General features: G+C 42.8%; 3 protein-coding genes across 9 annotated transcripts in view; 1 reads left to right on the top strand and 2 right to left on the bottom strand.

Annotated features, from left to right (window-relative positions):
• Positions 1-10,459, bottom strand: part of LOC115387885 (inositol 1,4,5-trisphosphate receptor type 1) — a 61,275-nt gene extending 50,816 nt beyond the window's left edge. For 4 of the 6 annotated variants that reach the window (XM_030090770.1, XM_030090773.1, XM_030090774.1 and 1 more), the window contains exons 1-3: positions 10,282-10,458; positions 8,824-8,938; positions 6,278-6,348 (exon numbers count right to left, since the gene is read on the bottom strand). In XM_030090770.1, the coding sequence (XP_029946630.1) occupies positions 6,278-6,348; positions 8,824-8,915 (163 nt within the window). In that variant the 5' untranslated portion in view covers positions 8,916-8,938; positions 10,282-10,458. Of the gene's footprint in view, positions 1-6,277; positions 6,349-8,823; positions 8,939-10,281 lie in introns of all 6 variants that reach the window. The other 2 variants (XM_030090771.1, XM_030090772.1) reach the window with 1 other exon arrangement.
• A 422-nt stretch (positions 10,460-10,881) lies between these two features.
• On the top strand, positions 10,882-17,907 carry sumf1 (sulfatase modifying factor 1). 2 transcript variants are annotated; one of them, XM_030091857.1, is made up of 9 exons: positions 10,882-11,202; positions 13,332-13,505; positions 13,609-13,683; positions 14,770-14,852; positions 15,015-15,137; positions 15,226-15,340; positions 16,211-16,324; positions 16,406-16,465; positions 17,269-17,907. In XM_030091857.1, the coding sequence occupies exons 1-9, from the start codon at positions 10,918-10,920 to the stop codon at positions 17,368-17,370; spliced, it is 1,131 nt and encodes a 376-aa protein (XP_029947717.1). In that variant the 5' UTR covers positions 10,882-10,917; the 3' UTR covers positions 17,371-17,907. The 2 variants fall into 2 exon arrangements, with proteins under 2 accessions (XP_029947717.1, XP_029947716.1); XM_030091856.1 differs by having other exon boundaries at positions 16,211-16,465.
• A 180-nt stretch (positions 17,908-18,087) lies between these two features.
• LOC115388686 (leucine-rich repeat neuronal protein 1-like) lies at positions 18,088-21,144 on the bottom strand. Its single transcript, XM_030091930.1, has one exon. It carries the CDS (start codon positions 20,984-20,986, stop codon positions 18,839-18,841), a length of 2,148 nt encoding a protein of 715 aa, XP_029947790.1. The 5' UTR covers positions 20,987-21,144; the 3' UTR covers positions 18,088-18,838.
• Between the last annotated feature and the right edge of the window lie 613 nt (positions 21,145-21,757).

Genomic DNA, 21,757 nt, shown 5'->3' with positions numbered 1-21,757 from the left:
ATTCCCCGGAAGGGAAATCAAAGGGCTTCGTCAGCCGGAGGGAGGAGCGATGGGGTCAGGAGAGCATGTGTGTGTTTTTGTGTGTTCATTGACACACAGGCTTGAGGTTACAGATTGTGGTTTGAAATAAAAGGATAAACAACGACACAGAAAACCTCTTCGTATCTGCATGTGGTCGGTGGGATTGTGAAACCCCGACGTCATTAGCAGAGTCTGGCTTTGCTCGTTTCCAGATATGATTTGTTCACTCTCAGCGGTCACTTTTATTTGCATGTGCTGAAAGAGTTCCTCTTCTTTCTGATGCGACTTCCTCTTTTATGACCGGCTGAACGTCTACTGCCACTGAACGGCAGCTGGCTTTCGGTTGGCGTGCACGGCTTCACTAGTCACTCCTCCCTCTGAGTCCTGGCTTTCCTCTGATTTCCCCTCTCATCAGATCGCGGCTTTCTGTTCTGAGATACTGAAACTAAGAAGAAGAAGAAGGAGAAAAAAAGAAGAACAATCTGTCCATCCTCCCCCCTTCTTCTTTCCCTCTCTTTCTCTCTCCTCCTGCTCTCGCTGCAGTAACATGACCAAATAAGGCCAGCTGTGAGAAGGGGAGTGGGATGATAGAAAGAGAGGAGAGAAGAGGGTGGGGACTCCCTTTTATCCCCCCCTTATATTCTGCCATCCCTCCTTCTGCTGACTGGATTCCTCCGACCATTTCACACACATTTCACTCCCTTGGAGTTAATGATCTTTATCTCCCTAATCTCCCCTCTGGTCACTCTCATCAGATCTAGTTCACTCTGCTCTGACCCAAAATACGCTCAAAAAAACATAGGAAAGGAAGTGAAAGAGAAATGAGGAAGGCAGGAAGTGAAGAAATGTCAAACAGAGTGAGCGCCGAGAGGTTAAGACGGTGGGGATTTGGAGCTATCAAATGCTGCCAGTGTGCACTCAACCGTTCTCTATATGTTTAGAAAGAAAGACAGTGGATCCCAAAGAGGGAGGGAGCTTCAAAGAATCACTGAGAAAATGTACACTTAGAGCTCCAGGTTATTTGTGCTTGGAAAACACCAGCGTGTAAAATAAGTGATGCAGGCAGCAGAGGATCAACCAGGAGGGAACATACAGTACGCCTTTGATCACAGTCAGCAGAGCGATGAATGTGCTGAAATGTGAGGTGAGAGTTTCCTCCTGGGTCAGTGCACAGGCGCTAGTTGTCGGACTGCTGCACAAAAAATTAAATTAAAACACTAACATTCCTGCAACTGACTTCATATGTTCACCAGTGCAGACTAAACATCACGCAGCTCTCAGGTATGTGTACAAAAGCATAAATAAAGACACTGAAACATCCCAGCTAAGTAACGCGGCGCATTCCTCTTCCAAGTAAAGCCCTGTTAAATCTGACTCTACTGGGAACAATTGATAAGACTTCAAAGAGCTGCATCCAGAGTCTCAACTCATCGGTTAATGGACTGGACTTATTAAGAGTTTGTTTTCAGCAGTCTCACCCAGTCACACACACTCACACAGCAGCGGAGATGCCATGCATACATGCCAAGCACCTTTCAGATAAAGAAAAGCAGCACATGATTCAAAAAGAGCCCCGCTCCTCACTTACTGCAACACACACACCTGCACACAGACACCAATACACACACACAAACAAACACAAGCACTCCATCAACCGGCCGAGCGCAGATAAACTAGATAAACGAGACTGATAAATTAGGCAGATCTAGAGGCTGCTTGTAAAAATGCCGATGTTCTGTGTGTAGCCCCCGGGTCCTCCGTCAGGCCGCTCCAGATCCGAACACTGCAGTAGTGAAAAGATGCCCCAAGGTCTGAGAGGGTTTGGATAAGAAAGATAAGAATGCCCAAGATAATTTAAACATTTAAAAAACAATGAGAGAACCTTCAGCTCGACTCTGAAACATGAGGAAACAAAGCAGGAGCTTTAATACTGCTGTAACGTGGGGCCGTATGGGTGCACAATATAATGGTATTGATATCAATAGCAGTCAATTTCGGTCATTTTTGGTCCGATATTAACAGTCCACATTCAGCGTTGCTTTTAATTGAGAAATGTTCAAAAAACAAGTTACAGTTCAGTGATTGATGTGAGTTGATATGACTTGTATTGGTGTGCACTTTGCAAAAAAAAAATGAAAAATTGACAATAAACAATAAATATATATATGTATGACTCTGGATATGTTCTTAGGATGATAATATTGCATTTTTATTACATTCTTAATGTAAAACTAAGCTTTCAGAGAGAGTTTTTTTTTTAAATCTGTGATCAATAATTAAAATGTCTGTTTTAATAAGCTGAATGTTTTTTAGCCAAAATCCCAAACTTTTCTTGAGACAAAAAAACATTTCCATATCAGTACATCAGCGCCATAACATAAGTTTTTATACTTGATCCTTTGTCTCAGAAATGTGCTTTGACCATAGATTTTTTTTTTACACAAATGAAAAAAATTCAATATAATTCACGCTATTGACAATTAATATATCTTTTTTTTAAGTTTTTTTTTTTTTCGAGAATGCATGATACATTATCTGGGCTATTTTTCAACTTTTACGAGTAGAAGGATTTGGTTTTTTTTTTGGTTTTTTTTACTTGAATACTCATTTCAGGGCTTCTTCCAGCTCTGTTCTCACGACAGGCACAGAAGACTCACTGAGTTTCCACCAGTCAAACCACCAAACACGTCTGCTGCGAGTCTCTGACAGCAACTGCTCCAGTGGTTGCAAAGGGTCAATACTAAACATATAAAGGGTGTCTGCAAGACAGTGTTGAGGAAATAACAGGTAAATGCATGATTGGTCAATGCACCACAAAAACAAAAAGCAAAACTGATGACTGTCAGTGCACACAATAAAAATATTGGCCAGAGGTTTCAAAACCAACCAATAATTCAATTTAGTACAAAAAAACCCCTCTCTTAGTAAATCAATACTGATTGCTAGAGTTATCTTCATTTCTCAACCTGCTATAAATAATGTTCATCATTAGGCTGCCAAAAGACTTTCTATTTGTTTCTGAGGACAGTGATTGATGGTTTGGCAGAGATGCGAACAAAGAGCCATTAAAATCACACTGCAGCTTCAACAGACTCCCAAACTGAGCTACCATCATAGAATATTCAAGTTACACTGCTCTGACAGCTGCACACGTCTTGATATTACATATACAGCAGATATAGAGCATCGCATCAAAGCTGGCTGAAGCCTGTAAATATCTGCAGTCACCCTGTATGAATGCAGTAAGTTATTCCAAAGTGTATGGATACAGGCTACAAGAGTGAAAGTGTGACGCTGGGAGGGCTCTGGTGTTTACATTAGAAGGAAATGTTGAGCATACCTCAGCAGTGACAGTATGACCCAGTGGACAAGGCTCATCTGGCCTTGTGCCCTTATAACATCCACTTAGTGGGATTATCTCTGCACAACTGATTCGCTCTCACATAGCTGAGTAGCCCCTCGATCGGGGAGGGACGGAGAAGTGTTTGCTCTCCAGCAGACTCTGGGCGGACTCAAATGAAGTGGCTCCCAGAGGAGCTGGGAGAAAAATTCAGATACGCCGGCCAAACTGTGTTTGCTAAGGCTCCCTTTTGGTGGTTTATTATTTCATGTTTGCAGCAGCTCAATGCGTCGAAGCTGCCCCGTTACGATTTAAACCTGCTGAGGTCTTCATGTCTGCTGTGCAAAAATGCACATAACTTAAGGAAATGATTCCCCTTCAGTAGCTCCATGATACCACCAAGAGATAACAAGAAAAACACAAAAACATGCCACAGGAGAATAGTGAAAATAAAGATTGCTATTTTAAACTGGGGTCCTCCAAACAAACAAGTGATGTTTACAGTTTTCTTGGTTCATACCAAAGCATAAAGTACGAAAAGCTATTTGGATTTACAATCTGGAACATCTTCTTCTAGAGGCATTATTATTGCCTCTCTAACATCCTATACATTTTATAGTGAGATATTTGAAGAGAACTACTTATTTTTAAAGTTATTGTGCACATTATGGTAAAAAGAAACTTCTGAAGTTTGTCATTTGACGTGTTTGGTCAGTTTGTAGAATTTTCAGTTTGTGCCACATTTAAACTTCAAGCCGATTTGAACGAAGCAGGACCACAATTTGTTTGAAATCATACGTCCGCTTGTTGAGCGCTCACCAGGGGTCACATGTCAGGGGTCACACTCCCTCAAACTGACCCCACGGACAAAGCTACGGCCGACCCGGCGAACGCGAGCGCCACTTCCTTCTGCACAGCTTTCTCTCTCTGTTATTAATTTATAGTCTCCAAGTTCAAGTTAACCCTGAAGCCATCGCAGGAAGTGAGTTTGTCAAACTGCTCCAGGAGTGCAGACATTGCACAACTATTTTCTCAGGCAGAGGATTAATCCTCACGACGAGTCAACTGAGCTTTGTGGGGAAAAACAGTGAATGTCCTGTAAAGGTAAAGCATTAATGTACTGACTGAGCTACATTTCCATTATATTACACTCTGCCTGACCTCCACCAGGTATCCTTGACTACATTACCTGATAGCACCTTCCATTTTCACCTGCAGTACAACATTATCCAAAAGCCTCTCAGTGTGACATTAAGGCCTCTTCTGGTCAGGAGCAGCTGCCACGGTGAAGGAGCCACCAGAGCACACGTCTGACACCTACACTGTTCCACAGGCAGGGAATAAAAACATTCTGCATATTTACAGCAGCCTCCTCCAGAGTGTTTGAATTTAGAAAAGGCCAATTCAAAAGGGCAGGAGCGAGACTCTCCCTTTGTAATTAGTTTAATAAGGGAGGAGGACAGAGGATTAAACGAGACAAATTGATTTTGAGAGCTTCCTGTCTCGGCGAGGCAGAGGCAGCTCCCTGCTTACAATCAAATTTGCTTCCAAAAATAGTAATGTGGACAGCTGTAATTTAATTTCACAAAATATGGCTTGATAAAGGAAAACTTAGATTCCCTCCACTGTAACAGACTGCAGATGCGTATATTCTGTTCAGTTTTTCAATCACCGCTGCAAAAGGAAACTAATGTGTTCAAAATGGGAACCATTACACATTTTAAAGGCAAGTAAACAATAAAGAGAGAAACACAGAGACAGAGAGAGAGAGAGAGAGAGAGAGAGAGAGCGAGAGAGAGAGAGCACGTCATCTTTCGTGGCAGAATCAGCGGTGTGTACTCTGTTTATCATACTGACTGCGGTTGTCGCCAGGGCCAGATACCATGTCCCGGGACAGCAGGGGCCCACTGAAGAGCTCGACTATAAAAGCCACAGCGGAGATCAAAGCCCTCTACTCCAGGACTGCAGTGCAATCTTCTTTACACTCTTGAGACAGCAGATATCGTCCCAAATGTAAAGTGGGAGCATGAGGACAAGGAACGACTCTTATCCAGCAGTACAAAGCCAAAATACAAGCCGCTGAAATGAACTGGATGAACATGGTAGACGCTGGACGACACCAGCGGGCCGCTTCACTCGGCACGGCAGCTCCCACAACACCAGCTCCGTCTTGATGTAAAGTGAATCGAGTTTTGTTTGAGATCATGATGTTTTAAAATGAACATATGTTTATTGCTTGAAAACTGAGGATTGTTTTAGTGTTTTGTTTTATTCAACTGTCAAATGGAAATCCAATAAAATATGTTAAAACGGCAGAAGAATCTTTCTTTTAATACTTTAAAGGATATTTTTTGTACATGGATCCTCGATTACACATCAATGATCTAATACTTTTGTGTTGCTTCACCGCTTAGCAGCAACAACGGCAAAGTTACATTTATGAACCAGACATGAACCATCAAAACAGTCAGAATAGTCTTTGAACAATGTGGAGGCGGGCCTCTCCGCAGGGATTGAAACCTCCAGCCTGAGAACTGTGGGTCATGAGTTCTACTTCCTGCAAGCGAGCTAAAAATAGTAGGTTCACGCAAAGAAACATCTCAAGACTTTTATTTAGAAATCAGCTTCTCCAGCATGTTTCTCAACAAACCAGCATTAGAGGTGAGTCTATCCTTTCCCTTCTACCTCGACAGATGTGTGTAAGCAAGCACACGCTTCTAATAAACAAATGCTTGAATGCATAAACATGGGCACACAAAATCACACACACACGGAGACAGTGACAAAGGCAGGCCTGTTTGAGGTAGAGTGGGATGAGATATTATGTCTGTCACCAAAGTAACACGACAACACACCCGGCAGTGTGTGCCACCGCCTGTTCAGTGCTCTGGGATTAAGAGGAGAGGTGACTCTTACCTCTGAACTTCTTCGGGGGGTTGTTGAGGTCTCCAGCGTCGGGCTGGACGACACAACGGTCATCCACCAAGCTGCAAATATTGACACATAATAACGCTGTTAATTTCATGGTACAGCGCACACACCTCTTCATCAGCCAGACTGAGCGAAGGCATATATATATATATAAATAAATAAATAAATATATATATATATATATATATATATATATATATATATATATATATATATATATATATATATATATATATATATATATATATATATATATATATATATAAAACAAGTGAATGAGTAGTTATGCTTCATGCAACATTCAGGATTATCCATCAGACTGTGACTTCAATGTTAAATGAAGGCATAAGAATTTTGAGGCTTTCTGACATTTCCAAACCAAAAGAACCTGACTTTTTTTTTTAAATTTTAATATGAACTAAGCATGGCATAGAGATGGTTGGTACAACAACATAAGAGATCGAGGTGACAACTCTCAGAGGGAGCAGCTAAAAGAAAACATATAAATGATGAATTCTCAGAAGAAATGTGTTGCAAAGCTCCTAAGCATTAAAGAGCAGACACACGTGTTCTTCACGGTTTTGTAGGCAGTACAATGACTTCTCAAATGACTAAAATGTGCAGAATTGAGACAGGAAATGATCATTAGCCGTATTGAAAAGCTCTCAAGTTGTGTAAAACTACTTGCAGTCTTTTAGTGAAACTGATATCTTTGGCCTTTTTAAGAACATCAGTTTAATGAAGATCAAGCGTCGCCTTTAGCAATACTTTTATGATCAAATTAAGCAACAGCATGCATTCACTGACTAATCAACATGATTGTAATGAATAAGTGAGACTTTTTTGCAGGCGTACACTTTTTTTATTTCATACGGGAGCCTTGCATCTCCATAATCACAGTGGGTTTGTGGGTAAATTGGTCTGGGTGTGGGTTAAACACTACAGAGGGCAAAAACAAAGTATTTCCAACAACGAAAATCCTCTGGGTATACAAATCTCTACTGATGTTTCCTGTTTTCACCAAAACCTTGCATAAAGTTGTGGCCTGTTTTCCCTCCCCCTCGACAACAAGAAGGAAATATTCTGGATTAGATGACCACTGGGCAGCCTGGAATTTCTGGTGACAAATTTAGCTTTTACTGGTTTAGAATAACACTTGTCTGGACACCGGCCAAATCCCACATCCACTTCTGGCCTTTTCCAGAAGAGTGTCTACAGTTGTCCAAATAGACCTATCTAGCGTTTTTCTTTTTTTTTTTTACCTCAAGGAACAAGATTGTGTAGCTGGATAAAAAAGCAAGAAAAGAATCGAGCCTGTTCCGAGGAAATAATAGGACTGTGGGGTCATGAGTACATGTGGAGGATGAACTCGCTCTAAGTGGTCAGTTAATAAAACAAGCGTATTGTTACACCTCTGAACCAAAAGGGTTCACAAAACAGCTCTTTTAAAATATTTTAAACCTTGTATTTGCTCAAAAACTTTCGTTTTGAGCTACTTAACAGGAAGGGAGTGTTCTTGATTGGTAAACTTGTCTATTTTCTCTCTTATTCATCATTCTCAAGCATCAAATTATCTGGAAAAAGCTGCTGAGTTGGCGTTTATGTGTGGAGAAGATGGTTTCAGTCCAAAACTGTCACTACAGTTTTGTAAATAAGTGTGCGGATCAGTGTCAGAGTGTGTCTGTGTGGGAAGAGCTTGAACCAGAGAAAGGCCACGGTGTCCGGACAGTGACTCAGGCTTTGCTGTGGTCATTCCATTTTTCATGAGCTGGTTGGGGTGGGGGGGGGCACAGGACTCTAAGCTGATGTCTGTGATACCGTTACCAACGGTACTCGCGACATACCTGTCCTTACGATCAATATCCTTAAAAGTGCATCATAATCTCACTTTAATTGTCTTATTTACATGCAGAACAAAGACGGAAAGTCCAATTCAGAAGCAGTGAATCATCACTGCATTGGCGATATTTTAGTCATATGTTAAGGGCCAGTGAATCACGCTCGAGGACCTTCAGCATCCCCGGCAGAAAGAGCAGCATCATTCACATGCACCGAGAAAGTCAGCCCCACATGTGTTAGATATGTGAAGCTGAGCTGAGGGAGGAATCTATTGCTGTGGCTGAGTGGGTGAATGAGTGGCATGTAAATTGGGTTTGATCATTACCATGAGAACCACCTCGATGTTTTGTTTTTTTTTTCCCTCTACCCTCCACACCCACTCCTCTGACACTCTCAGAAACACAAGCTCTATCAGTAACGGTGCATTTGCCGCCCCTACATTTCCTTTCCTCTGAGCGGAGGGGTCAGTCACAGATACTTCAAAGGCCTTCCAATGTTGTCATATATTTGTCTATTTTGATAAAGTACAGTTATCTCTCTTAATGTATTTAATGTTTTTTCTGTCACCCACAACAAGCGTATGTCTTTGCTGCATGGAAGTGGTTTGCCGGTGCTACTCAGTGTCATTTCAACTCTTGTAAATATTGCAGCAGGAGGGGAGTGTGAGGTGAGATCTCAGTGAGAGGACATACCCCAGGGTGCTGATGAAGCCATTGGTTGATCCTTCCGCATACAGGGAGCAGATGTCCCCGATGTGCAAGAAGCTAGACATCTTATCTGACATTTTAAATACAAGCTGGGGACCACCTTGAAAGGAGGAAAGAGGGGGTTACTGGTATCATATTGTTATTTATAGACAATTTATGATCACACAATTCAAAAACATGACAGTAATCTGCAATGAAAAAGTGAGAGTAATCATTTAAGTGTGGTACTTGCATCTCTTCAGTGAGGTTTAAGAGCGATCAAGTATTCATCCATTACTTTCATGTCATTTTACTCAACTTTAGGGCTGCATAAAGCCTCTCTGGGGGGGCTGGAGCTGACCCCAGTTGGCATTGAGCAAAGGCAGGGTACACCCTGGGCTGATCACCAGTCCATAACAGGGCAAACTCAGAGATCATCACACACATTCACACTCCTGAGAAGTTCCAAAACAAACAAACCCAGCTGTATTCCAAATGCATTTTTTAGGACTGCGAGAGGAAAGCAATGAAAACTAACGTACACAAAGAAAGAGTGGGTAAAGTCTACACAGAGAAGTCACTGATACTGTTCCTTAAACTTTTATGGGTAATTTCAGGAACATCCAGTTCTAATACTGACTATAGATGACATAATCTAAATGACATAAAACCAACACAAAAACAGGTGAAGACTTAACAAAAGCACTTAAAAAAAGATGCATGCTTTAAGAGCTGACACAAAGTGTATTCTCGTTTCTCTTCTCATTTGTAGACATTAAAATGAACTCATGCAGCATCCAGACAGCCAGAGCTGCACGGCTCCGTTAAGATGAGAACAAATGTGGAGGAGAGATTTCCCTGAGAGGTGGAGACTGAAACGATGCTGCTGTCTGTCTGCATGGATTTGCATAACGGACAGGGAAAAGAACATTTGGTTAGATGTTACTGTAAGTTGTTGGTGGAGAAGATTCATGGCTGAAGGCGGGGTGCTGCCAGCATTTTTCATGCACCTGCAACAGGTCATGGTCATTGAAGCAGATATGACAGGAGGGTCAATAAATCACACCGAAAAAAGAAAGAAAAGAAATAAAAAATGTTGTGAGGCTTTGATATTTAAGCCTTAAAACCAGCGTCAGGGACACAGAAGACAGAGATTATACGGCAAAAGTTCGCATGATTGCCTCGAGATTGTTTGTTTATCCCGCGATGAACACTTGAAACGGGTGAAAACACATCCAGGGTTAGCGGCAGTCTGCGCCTCAAAATCCGCCCGAAACGACCCCTGCCGGAGTCACACTCTCCGTTTCTGGACTTTTCTGGGTAAACGAGAACCCCGCGGGCTTCTGCCCGGAGCTGTGGGGCATTTTGTTTCCCATTTAAGGAGAACCGAGAGTGTTTGTGCGGCGCGCGGGGAAGAAGAAGATGAAGACAGAAGGAAGAGAGGATGGCAAACTGCAACTTTACCTCTGCCGCCGCCGCTGCGGGGGGAAAACGCTCAGATGTTCGGCTCTTTCTCTCGGCCAGAAGACAACATGACTCCCCCTTTCCTCCTCTCCTCCTCTCCGAGCCTGAGATCCGGCCGTCAGCGGCTGTAATAATCCAGTTTTTTGACAGCTCCTCAGCAGCTTTCCTCGGCTGTGCTCGCTGAAGGCGGCCAGCTCTCACTGGCGGAGCTGGCTCTCTGCCACCCCTGCTCCTCAAAACACCGCCGCGCTGCTGAGAGCTGGCAAATACTGTCCGAGCTGCCCCCCAAAAACAGTCCGAGTTATTACCCCCCGGGGCTGCATCAAGAAGTATGTGGAGTAGAAAAAAAGTCAGGAATTAACTGTTAAAAAAAAGCGAAAAAAGAAAAATGGGTTATGTTGAATAAACGGTGAATATTGTTTTTAAGTGAATTATGAAATTGAAATAAAACACACCCAAAATGTGTTTTGCACAAGCCCTTGTAGGAATATGAGTTTTATAACATCAGTCGAGATTTTTTTAAAACTCCCAAGAAGGAGAGCGTTTAAAGTGACGTCACTGCGCCCAGCTGACTGACCACGTGACTTTGCGGAAGTATGTGTCCCGGCAGCATGAGCGGGCGCTGACAGCTGTTCAATGTGTTTACAGACCAAAATGGTGTGCTTTTTTGCCCTTTTCGTCATCTTTGGGTGTGTGAACAAAGTGTGGTGCCTTCAGAGCTCCTGCGGGGCCGAGCGGGAGCCCGTCGCCCCGGAGGGAGCTGCAGGCTGCGGCTGTGACAGGCTGCAGAGAGTCGCTGCAGCCCAGGAGTCGGTGGAGGAGGGAACAGAGCCCCCAGATCCAGCAGATCCAGCTGCCAAATACTCCAAAGACTCCAATGGAGCGGTGCAGAGGGGTGATGCCAACGAACTTCTGAGTCCGGTATGTTCTGGGACCTGTGTGTGAAACTAAATGTGAAGAAAAGGGAAATGTGTGTGTGTCAATGATCAGGTTTACTGAGTTAAAGTTAGTGTTTTGTAGTTGTGATTATCAACTTTATTCAACAGCAAAATAAGGTCCAACTTTTCTCATTCTATTTATTATTCAAAGTCACGCTCATTCACATGGAACGTTAAACTTTGTACTGTACATCTCAGGGTACTTCTAAACAAAGGGCAAGTTGTTAAAGATTTCCTGAATAAATTAGAGCTGGTGGCTTTAGCCAGAGTGTTATTAAATATTCTTAGACGTGAACATAGTGCAGTCATTGACAGTGATTTACTATGGTAGGAACCTTGCATATCAGAACATGCCACATTTTTCTTTCCAGTTCTTCTCAGTTTTTTTCAACACTTGAAAAGGGATCCTTCACCCAGGATAGTGGCCCTCTTCGAACAGGACTGGACAATACTGGTTTATAACTAGGTTATCTCGTGTTCTTATAAAAACTTCTGTTTGTGATCCTGCAGCTTTCACATTTTCCTCAGAAGTAGTTTGAAATCCAAGTGGGTCAAAAACTTTGTAATCTGATTCTCCTCATGCCAACCTCTTCTATAGTTTATTGTACAAATAAAGATATCTAGACTTTGGCAAAATGTTTTAAATGTAATGGATAAATGAACCTTTGCTTTTTAAATAAGCCTCGTGTTGTGTAACAGTTCTGGGGGAAGCATTACAACTGATTCAAAAATAAATAAAGTGTTTATAATGTTAATGTTGATTCTGTTGATGATAACTCATCCTAGGAATGTATAGTGAAAAATATCAGAATGATTTTAGGTTGATGAAGCATCTAATATGTCATTTTGATCAATCGGTATGTTAATAATCAAGCTCAAAACAATTTGTGTTAACTTCCTTTATCTCCTCCATGCTACACTTCAGTGTCCATGGAAGTAAATTACAGTTTGTTCACAGATCATTGGGCCATTTTCATGAATAATGAATATACTTGTTCCTTTTTAGAGAAATATTGCAAATTGTCCCATCCTCCTTTGTGCTGTTCAAAGTGTGTCATCAGTAGAGAAACATCCAAGCTGCGTTTTCACAGTTGCCACAGTTGTTGTCATTGTGTTATTTATAGACTATACTCCCTTGATTCTGTACTGGATACAGCAGAGTGTGTCCCTTAACAAGCTTCACTAATCAGATTGGGATTTCTGGTGATGGTAAGAGGCAGGTAAGGTCACTGCCGGGGTTTGCCAATCCAGCACTGCGCTGAGGCATCTCAGACGGTATTAGATAACAGAATCAGTTAAGTGAAGGCGTCATAAATAAGCTTTTATATCGATATTAACATGGCTAAGCAACACTGACAATATAACTGTGAAAGTTTGACGTTCCACAAATAATAATGAATACAAATATTTAAGTAGCCAGCAATTATTTTGATAATCATCTTTTTCACATAAGAGCTGATTTGATCTTGTAACAATATCAAGATGCAGCCAGATGTCATGAAAGGTTATAGTTTATCACACATTAATCGTTTTGAAATGCATTCTTCTACAATACCATTGCATTCATGTAAAAAGAGTTGGTTTTAATTAATATCTCACAATGTTTTGTAAAATCTCCAGATTCAATGAGGTGAACCTAATTTAAATATCAAACGTATTCTTTTTGTCGGCACATTTAATACCTGCAGAATATCTGACTGCGATAAAAGCCTCTAAATCTCTCTGATCACATTTTTTTCACTTTTATCTTTTTTTACTTTGCTTCTTCTTTCTGACACTCTTTAACAACCTCCTCTGAGTTTGCAGAAGTTGGTTTTCAAAGGCTTTTAGATTAATTTATGGTAAGAGTTAGTGCTGGTCATTTTAAAACAATCCATCTTTCCCCTTATCATTAATCACTCGTGCTGCTGAATGTGATCTTTGTTCTTCATAATAAATCAAGAATCCATCTGATTATACAGAGGTGATTAATTTCATTTTATAGTAAATTACAATCTAAATTTTGTACTTGAAAATCAGCGCAGGCACACTGTGCTTGTTCATTTCTTACATTTGATGGACAGTTTGTCGATTTGTGAGATATGGAGTTAAAATGAGGATGGTTTACTGCAGATGGTGTACATTTCTGGAGGAGAGTTCCTGATGGGAACAAATGACCCAGGCATCCCTGCAGATGGCGAGGGTCCTCAGAGGCTGGTGCACGTGGACTCTTTCTACATGGATGTACAGGAAGTGACCAACCAACAGTTCCAGAGCTTCGTCAGTGCGACTGACTACGTTACAGAGGTATTCGATTGTTACAGTCATTTAAGATTAAATCACACCTTTATTGTCAGTTGCTACTTTAATCTGTGCTCATAATGTTCCTTTTTTTTTTTTGTATTTTTAGGCAGAGAAATTTGGAGACTCATTTGTATTTGAAGGCCTTTTAAGTGAACAAGTCAAAAATGAAATCACTCAAGCAGTAAGTATATTTCCTCAGGCAGCTCACCTGCACAGTTCACTTCCCTGCAGGACTGCAGGAGTCATGCAGCGAGATTCTGTGCATAAATTAATAGTTACGACATGCTTATGAATTTATGCATCACACAAAGTGACTTATAAATACAAACTCACACATCGAGGTTGCCATGGAAACCCGTGGTATTTGAAGCTCGAAAGATTTTCAGGTTTTTTGCTTTTCCAGTGATTTTGAAAGTATGTCACCCATACTAGCAAATGAAACCAGAAAAGCTTCTCTCAATCTGAAGAAATAGAGTGAATACTGTATGTGACTGCATTGTGTGACTGTTGGTCTCTCAGGTGTACATCCTGAAGCTTCAATCAGCTTTTATCCATTTTCATTACACATGCAAACGGCTGCAGAGCTGCTCTCTCTCTCTCAGCTCCCTACTTTCTTACTATTTTACTTAAATTGCATTTACTACAAGAGGAGTGCTTCATAAATCCTGAACTCAGTCCTTCTGACAACAACATGGTTTCGTTTTGTAGGGAACATTAACAGGAGCCTCAGCACCTGTGATGCATTGACAGCATTCAATACACATTATCTAGCCTTAATAAAACCTTCTGTGCTGTTATCTGTGTGTTTGGAGTTTATCTTAGCTGTTTTGATCCCTTTACTTGTTGTCATTTGTTCATAAATGTCTTTCTTTTAAAATTCTTAAACCTTATAGAGCCTGTAATTGTTTTTAAACGTGCATTTTTGTTTCCATTATGTTTTTTTGTTCTCGTATCTTATCTGATAGCCCCTGCGAACCCCTGAAAGTTTCATCTGTATTTACTGAGATGATTACGAAACCTTCAAAGAGTGTTGACAGCAGGTTGTAGGAGGAAAGGGGCCAAAGCAGGTCTTGCAGAGGTTATAGTGAGACTGTGGGAAGTTTCCTGCTTCATCTCAGCTGTCATGTGCAGCCTGATCACGTGACTGAGAACCAGCTGTGTAGCTTTGAGTGCAGAAGGACTGGGAATTACTACTGTTGCCACTCTACAAGATCTACCTGTGTGCAAAAAAACAATCAGCATGATGGGGCATTTTATTTTGTTTTAGGTGGCTGCTGCCCCCTGGTGGCTGCCAGTCAAAGGGGCCAACTGGAAGCATCCTGAGGGTCCAGACTCCAACATCACAGACAGGTAGATCAGTCCTACTGTACAGGGTGGGATAATAAAATCAGTAGTGTGTCTAAATGCCAAGGAAACCTTCCATTATCTTGTATTTGTTTTGTTGAATTTGAAAATATCTTTTGGAAAAAGCAAAAATTGATCGGTAATCTACTTCTTTTTTTTACTTGGTAGGATGGATCACCCTGTCCTCCATGTCTCCTGGGCGGACGCTGTTGCCTTCTGCTCCTGGGCTGACAAGAGGCTTCCTACAGAGGCAGAATGGGAATATGCCTGCAGGGGTGGCCTCAAAGACAGGTGAGACATTCCCTCATGAAGAGAAGCTAAAACATATCAATATGTGGAGGTATTTATAAAAGTCTGGATGTGTTACTTCTTCATGCAGACTTTACCCCTGGGGAAACAAGTTAAACCCTAAAGGTCAGCACTACGCCAACCTCTGGCAGGGGGACTTTCCCTCCCACAACTCTGCAGAGGATGGATTCATCAAATCTTCACCGGTATGAGCAGAGAGGAAAACACAAAGAGATGCCATCTTAGTTGTGAGTCTGTTAAAGGATGACTGGTTCATTGAGGCAACGCTATTAAAATCCTCAGGAAATGAGGAGTGCAAGAGATTGGAGTTCATTTTAGATTTTTGTCACACCTGGAGCTCATAGCTTCCGTTATATGATTTAATCTCTTTTGCTTAAGAGTGGTTCTAAAATGCAAATTTCATTTCCAATTACAGTGAGTTTTGAGTCACTCATAATATATTTAGCTGAAGTATTGAGGGGAATGTGTTTTCATCTTTCCGACCTTGTGAGATGAAAATATCCACACAAAGCCCTCCTTTGTGCCAGCAGTACGTTTTGCTCTCATTCGGTATTTTGCTCTAAACTGACGTTGTGTTTGTTTACACACGTATGCTGCAGGCTGATAAGATCCAAAGTTATGACCATGCAGAAAATCTAGGCTTCAAATACCACAGGGTCTCATGCATTTTGTGTGCTTGTTTCTTGTGATTTTTGTTTATTGGTTGTTGTGTTATTTGTGTGTGTGTGTGTGTGTGTGTGTGTGTGTGTGTGTGCGTGTGTGTGTGTGTGTGTGTGTGTGTGTTTATGATGAGCACAATGAACAACATGAGTCCAGTTATCACTATTAGGCTCATAATGTAGATTTCTCATACTATTTTTTTCTTTCATTCATTAAATTTCTCTTCTAGAATACATACAGCATGCAGTCTATGCAGCCCCGGATTAGGAAATAATATCATACCAATATAGCCAAAGGAGAGCTATCAGAACATGCTCGGTCATACAAGCCTTCATTTTGAAAAGAAATAACAGATGAATGCATTATTGTGATATCTCTGCCCCCATGCCCTGCAGGTGAAGTCCTTTCCTGCCAATAACTTTGGCCTGTACGACATGGTGGGAAACGCCTGGGAATGGACCTCAGACTGGTGGACTGTGCATCACACCGCAGAGCAGAAACACAACCCAGTAGGAGCGCAGAACCGAGACAGTGAAGCTTTTCTCCGATCACATCTGCCTTCCTTAAACACCGTCTCTCCGTCCTTTCAGACTGGTCCTCCTTCAGGCAAAGACAAAGTGAAGAAAGGAGGGTCATACATGTGCCACAAGGTAAAAACAACCGCTTCAATACCTTTAATGCTATATTCTAGTGTTAGATGAATATAAACATCTGAATTTAATTATTTAGATTGTAAAATATGGAGCTTAAAACATTGTGAAGATCCTACTGCCTTCAAATATTATAATAATCTCACAATTTGTTGCATTTCCAACCAGTTAAAGATCCATGATCCATGTCTTTAAGCACATAATCCCACATCAGTGTTATGTGTGGAGATGGGGGCAGCTTTCTCTTACTGTCCACCTGCCTTATAATAAACTGAAAACACCACCTCTCCTCTTCCGCCTTTTGTCCGTGCTCGTTCTGAGGTCCCGGCTGTTAGCGGTTGCCTCGTCACTTGTTCTCTGCCTCCACTAATATCCACCCACTGGTGACCATCTCTGCTCGCTTGCTCCAGCTTTTGTTTCCATGGGAATTACCGAAGTCAAAGCAAAATATGCTTTTTAGGCAGAGCTCTGTTTATTTCATACAATTTGAACGTGCAAGGATGCTGAGGACAACAAACACAAGTATAACCAGAATTCTGGCGGTTTCAGTGTGCTCTCACTTCAACACACCTGACTGTAAAGCCTGGCTTTCTGCAGAGCTTCTTCATGACACATTCATTGAATTCAGGCTTGTTGGAACAGGGGAACAGTGAAAACATGCAGGACTGCAGCCCTCCGGGACCAGGACTCCCCAGTCCTGCTTTCAAACATGAATAAATATGCTGCAATGCACTTTTTATCGATGGAAATAAAAACCTAGAATAACAGTAAATTTCCCTGTTCTTTTTTCTCTCCTCCACCAGTCTTACTGTTACAGGTACCGATGTGCAGCTCGAAGTCAAAACACTCCAGACAGCTCGGCCTCCAATCTCGGTTTTCGCTGCGTTTCTCAGGACCAACGATGACCCGACCTGCTCATCTTGAATACTGACTTTCTTAATCACACATTGATTTCCAAACCTAAAGTCTCAGGCAGAAGTGAGGGCATGGAAGAATTTTTGACTTTTTGCATTTGAGAGGAAAAAGTCCTCTTTTCTTCTTTGAGTAATTGTGGAATGTTTAAAATTCAGGTTTTGATATGTTACTGAGACGTTTCTGGTGAAATGAAGGGAAACATTCGTAGTCTGTTGTCGATGACAATGTTTTTGCACAGGTGGAAGAAGACCTGTCTGACTGCGAGGGGCTGCACAGTGGTGCAGTGGTTACCACTCACCACTGTGAAGAAAATGTCGGTTTGAATCTGGACTTGGTTGAATTTCTGTGTGGGGTTTGGTCGTGTGTGTGTGTATGGGTTTTCTGTGAGCAAGTGGTTTGCCCTCTGACGGAATAGCGTGTGTGTCTTCACTGGTCAGTGCGTTTATGTAATGACATCTGTTAATTTGTCTTATTTTTCAAAATAATAATTAAAAGAAATTATTTTTTGTGAATAAATCATAAATGAAACCAAACCGGTATAAGTTTTGGTCCTTGCATGTTGTGATATCTACCATCCGCCAGGGGGCAGCAGAGTTTGCGGTTATGGAGGCACATAAAACCAAAGTCCTTCCTTACCAGAGAGTGAGATTACAACTCTATCATGGACAACAAAACATGGATGGAAAAAAATATAAATCAAATATCTGCAAAAGAACCAAAACTTTATTTATTTTACTTCAACAGTACATATTGCATGTGAAAATAAACTAAGCATTAAGCAAAAAGGTCTAGCCAAACAAATTAATGAGGAATGACCAAAATTTTCTAGTGCAACTTAATAGTTAAAAAAAAAAAGATTTTCAGGTTTTTATTTCTAGCATTAAACATCACATTTACCAGCAAACTAAAATCCTATTCTCTTGCAGTATAAATGAGAGTTCAAAGGTATAGTTGATACAACATTACTGCACAGTTGCTAACATTCAGTAGACAGTTTAACAAGTCTAAACCCCGCTGTCAGCTTTTAAATTGAGTTCATACAAACTCCATTATCTATCAGTGCACAACAGATTAACTGTTTTACAAAACAGAGAAATAAACACTGCTTTCTACTAATGCTGCAAGAAGACCGTTCGTTCGGCCATATTGCTTTAAAATCAACCCAAAAGAAAGTGAGTCAAAAAAAATGCACCACAGAAAGAAAGCAAAGCAACTAAGACGACCTGGAGGCTAAATACAGCTGCCATTTCAGAGAGTCCGGAACAATAAAGAGATAGAAAGAATCAAAGGCGATACGCTATACTAATAAAAATCCTGCACTTGATCACTCTGCCTCTTATTAGCAAAGCTGAGAATACAAAAGAACATTTGCAACTTTACTTGACTTTTGCACCAAAATTGCAAAAGTGTGTCTTTTTGTGCTGCTTGAAGAGGCAGTCGGGCCTCCGTACTTAATCCTCACCACATGTAATAACTGCGCGTGGTGTCCACCGGGGAGGGTTTCCCCTCTGCGCCGCCATCTTTGTCCTTCTCGCCCTCTGCCTCCCACAGGTTAATGAGTGGAGGGTAGAGCTCATTAAGAGGGATGGACGAGGTCTTCAGCATGTATTTTTTCAAGGAGTGGTGGTAGTTTTTCCTCTTCCATCTGCGGGCCATGTAGACGCCAACGGTAGCCAGACTGAGGAAGGCCAGCATGGTGGACATTATGGCCAGCACGGCGGCGCTCGGGTGCTGGTCCGACAGGTCCAGGGCGAAGGTCGCGCTGCGTGTTGTCACGTTGACGCAAGACTTGTGCATCTGCAGGTGAACGTTGGAGACCGTGAGGCACACCTCGTACTCGGTGGCGGGCTGAAGGTGCGTGAGGTTGTACTCGTGAACGTCCACGGGGACGCGGGCGGTGTAGGTGATGTGCGGGTTGTCAATCTTCATGGTGGCCGAAGCCCACTTCAGGTTGGAGGACATGACGTTGGAGTTGACCTTCCAGGAGACCAGGATGGAGTGAGACTCGGTCTGCTTCACGTAGATTTTCATCACCTGGGCGCTGTCCAGCAGGGTGCCGTTGACGCGGATGGTGGCGACCCGTGTGTCGGCGCCTTCTGTGTTTTGGGCCACGCATGTGTAATGACCAGAGTCCTCCACCTGCACGTGTGACAGCCACAGGGTCCCGTCACCGCTCAGGTGGTAGCGCTCCGACGCAGTGTCTATCGTGATTTTAGTTCCCAGAGGAGTGACCCAGTATATTTCGGGCTCCGGCTCGGCCATCGCTCTGCAATCCAGGCTCGCGCTCATGCCCAGCTCCAGGTTCAGGTGGCTGGGGAAGGTGTCGTGAGAGATGAGGGGCAGACACTGCTCCGGGGACTCCAGTAGCTTCAACCCCCGGACACGCTGGCCCCTCAGCTCTGGCGGGGAAGTGCAGAGCATGGCCAGGGGCTCCATGAATCGCACCGTGGTCCTGTTGGAGCTCATCCACTGGAGGACGCAATCGCAACGCAGTGGGTTGCTGTGAAGGCTGATTTCTCGCAAATTAGGCAACACCTCCACCGTGTGCTGGTAGAGGGCGGTCAGGGCGTTGTTGTTGAGCATCAGGCTCTCCAGCGAAGGCATGTCTCGAAATGCCAACCTGTGGATGTAAGACAGTTTCGGGTTGTTGGTGGCCTCCAGTTTTGTCAGTTCAGGAAGGTTATCCAAAGCATAGCGATCAATGGCAGCTAACTCCATCATGTTGTTAATACCCAGTTCCTTGAGACGCAGCATATTTCTGAAGTCTCCTTCTTGAATTTTGTGAACCGGATTTTTATTTAAATCCAAGAATTTTAGATTAGGGACATTCTGAAGGGCGAGCTGAGGGATCCTGGCCAGTTTGTTGTCATAGAAAGAAATGCTCTCCAGATTATCTAGACCTACAAATGCATTTCCCGGAACGTCGGTGAGATCCATGCCGGCAAGGACGAGGCTCCTCAGCCTTCCCAGGGGCTTGAAGTTCATGTCAAGAAGGCCAATCACTGGGTTTTCCCCGATCATTAGGATCTCGAGGTTGGGTGTTTGCTCGAACCAGCGGCTGTCTATCACATGGAGCTTGTTTGAGTTGAGGTGCAGGCGCAGCAGGCTGTGCAGCCCTGCGAAGGCTCGGGGCGAGATGGAGCTGATCTGGTTGTGATTGATGTAGAGCTCCTGCAGGTTGGAGAGGTTCCCCAGGCAGTGGTCGGGCAGCTCCGTGATCTGGTTCTCCTCAAGATGCAGGGTGGTCAGGTGATTCATGCTCCGGAGCCCCACCGCTCCCACGGTGCTGAAGTTATTCTGGGATAGATCCAGCTCGGTCAGATTGAACAGCGCCTCCAGCTCTCCGCTGGTGCGAGAAATGGTGTTGCTCTGGAGCAGCAACACCTGGGTGTCCACCGACAGGTTGCTGGGGATATGCGTCAGCCTCAGGTCGTTGCAGTCCACTGTCGTGGCCTCCTTGTAGGTTGACTGGGGGGTGAACCAAGGGCGGATCTCGCAGACGCACAAACGAGGACATTGTTTGCAATGCACTGGCAAGGACGAGCACAGAAGCAGTCCCATGCACAGCCAAATTAAAGGAGGCCAAGGCTGGAAGCTGAGAGCCATGTTGTCTGCTCTGTCTGCTCACAGAAGGCTCGGATGAGTGGGCAGTGTCTGGGAGAAGAGGACGAGAAAATGGTTCATGAGTATTAGCCTTCGTGCTGCGCGCGGTTTAGCCGAAAGGGAAGTATTTGCAAAACGCAGACGAGGCAGGCATCTGGTCCAAACTTCACTCGCACACCTTCTCTCCACACCTTGAGCTGAAACCCTGAAGAGAAATAGAAAAACAACAGTTACAACATAAAACGTTTTTTTTTCTTCAATATATGAATAACATATAAAAAATGCACATTTAGAGAGAAAAAACTGACCGCTCAACAGGAAAAAGTGAGAAACTATATTTGATTTAGAAAATGAGGGAAGTGAAAGATTTCCATCGTGGCACATCAGAGATATTTTCGGGACTTGGGGACGTGTCGCGCGGAGTAGAACAAATCTGTCAGATTCATCTGGTGCACCTTCTATCATGCAGACATTTATTCCAGAGTTTTAATGAGGCCTCGCACAGCCAGGAACAGTTTGATAGGCAAAGGATTTGAGGAATGCATTTTTACATCGAAATAGACACTGAGACTAATCATGCACAGAAAATACTTTCCTGGGTTAAAAAAAAGAAAAAAAGAGTGAATATAAGGCTATGGGAGCTAACGGAGAAGGCAAACACTGAGGATGATGCACTGTATGATGGAGTTGATTTCAGCACTGCTGCGTTGACGCATCTGTCTCCTTGGAGATTACAGATGTTTTTTTTTTTCTTTTTGGGATGGCTAGATTATC

This window comes from Salarias fasciatus, chromosome 5, assembly GCF_902148845.1.
Source record: "Salarias fasciatus chromosome 5, fSalaFa1.1, whole genome shotgun sequence".
Lineage (NCBI taxonomy): Eukaryota > Metazoa > Chordata > Actinopteri > Blenniiformes > Blenniidae > Salarias > Salarias fasciatus.
The sequence above is the reverse complement of the archived record's forward strand: the minus strand, read 5'-3'. Positions and strand labels throughout refer to the sequence as shown.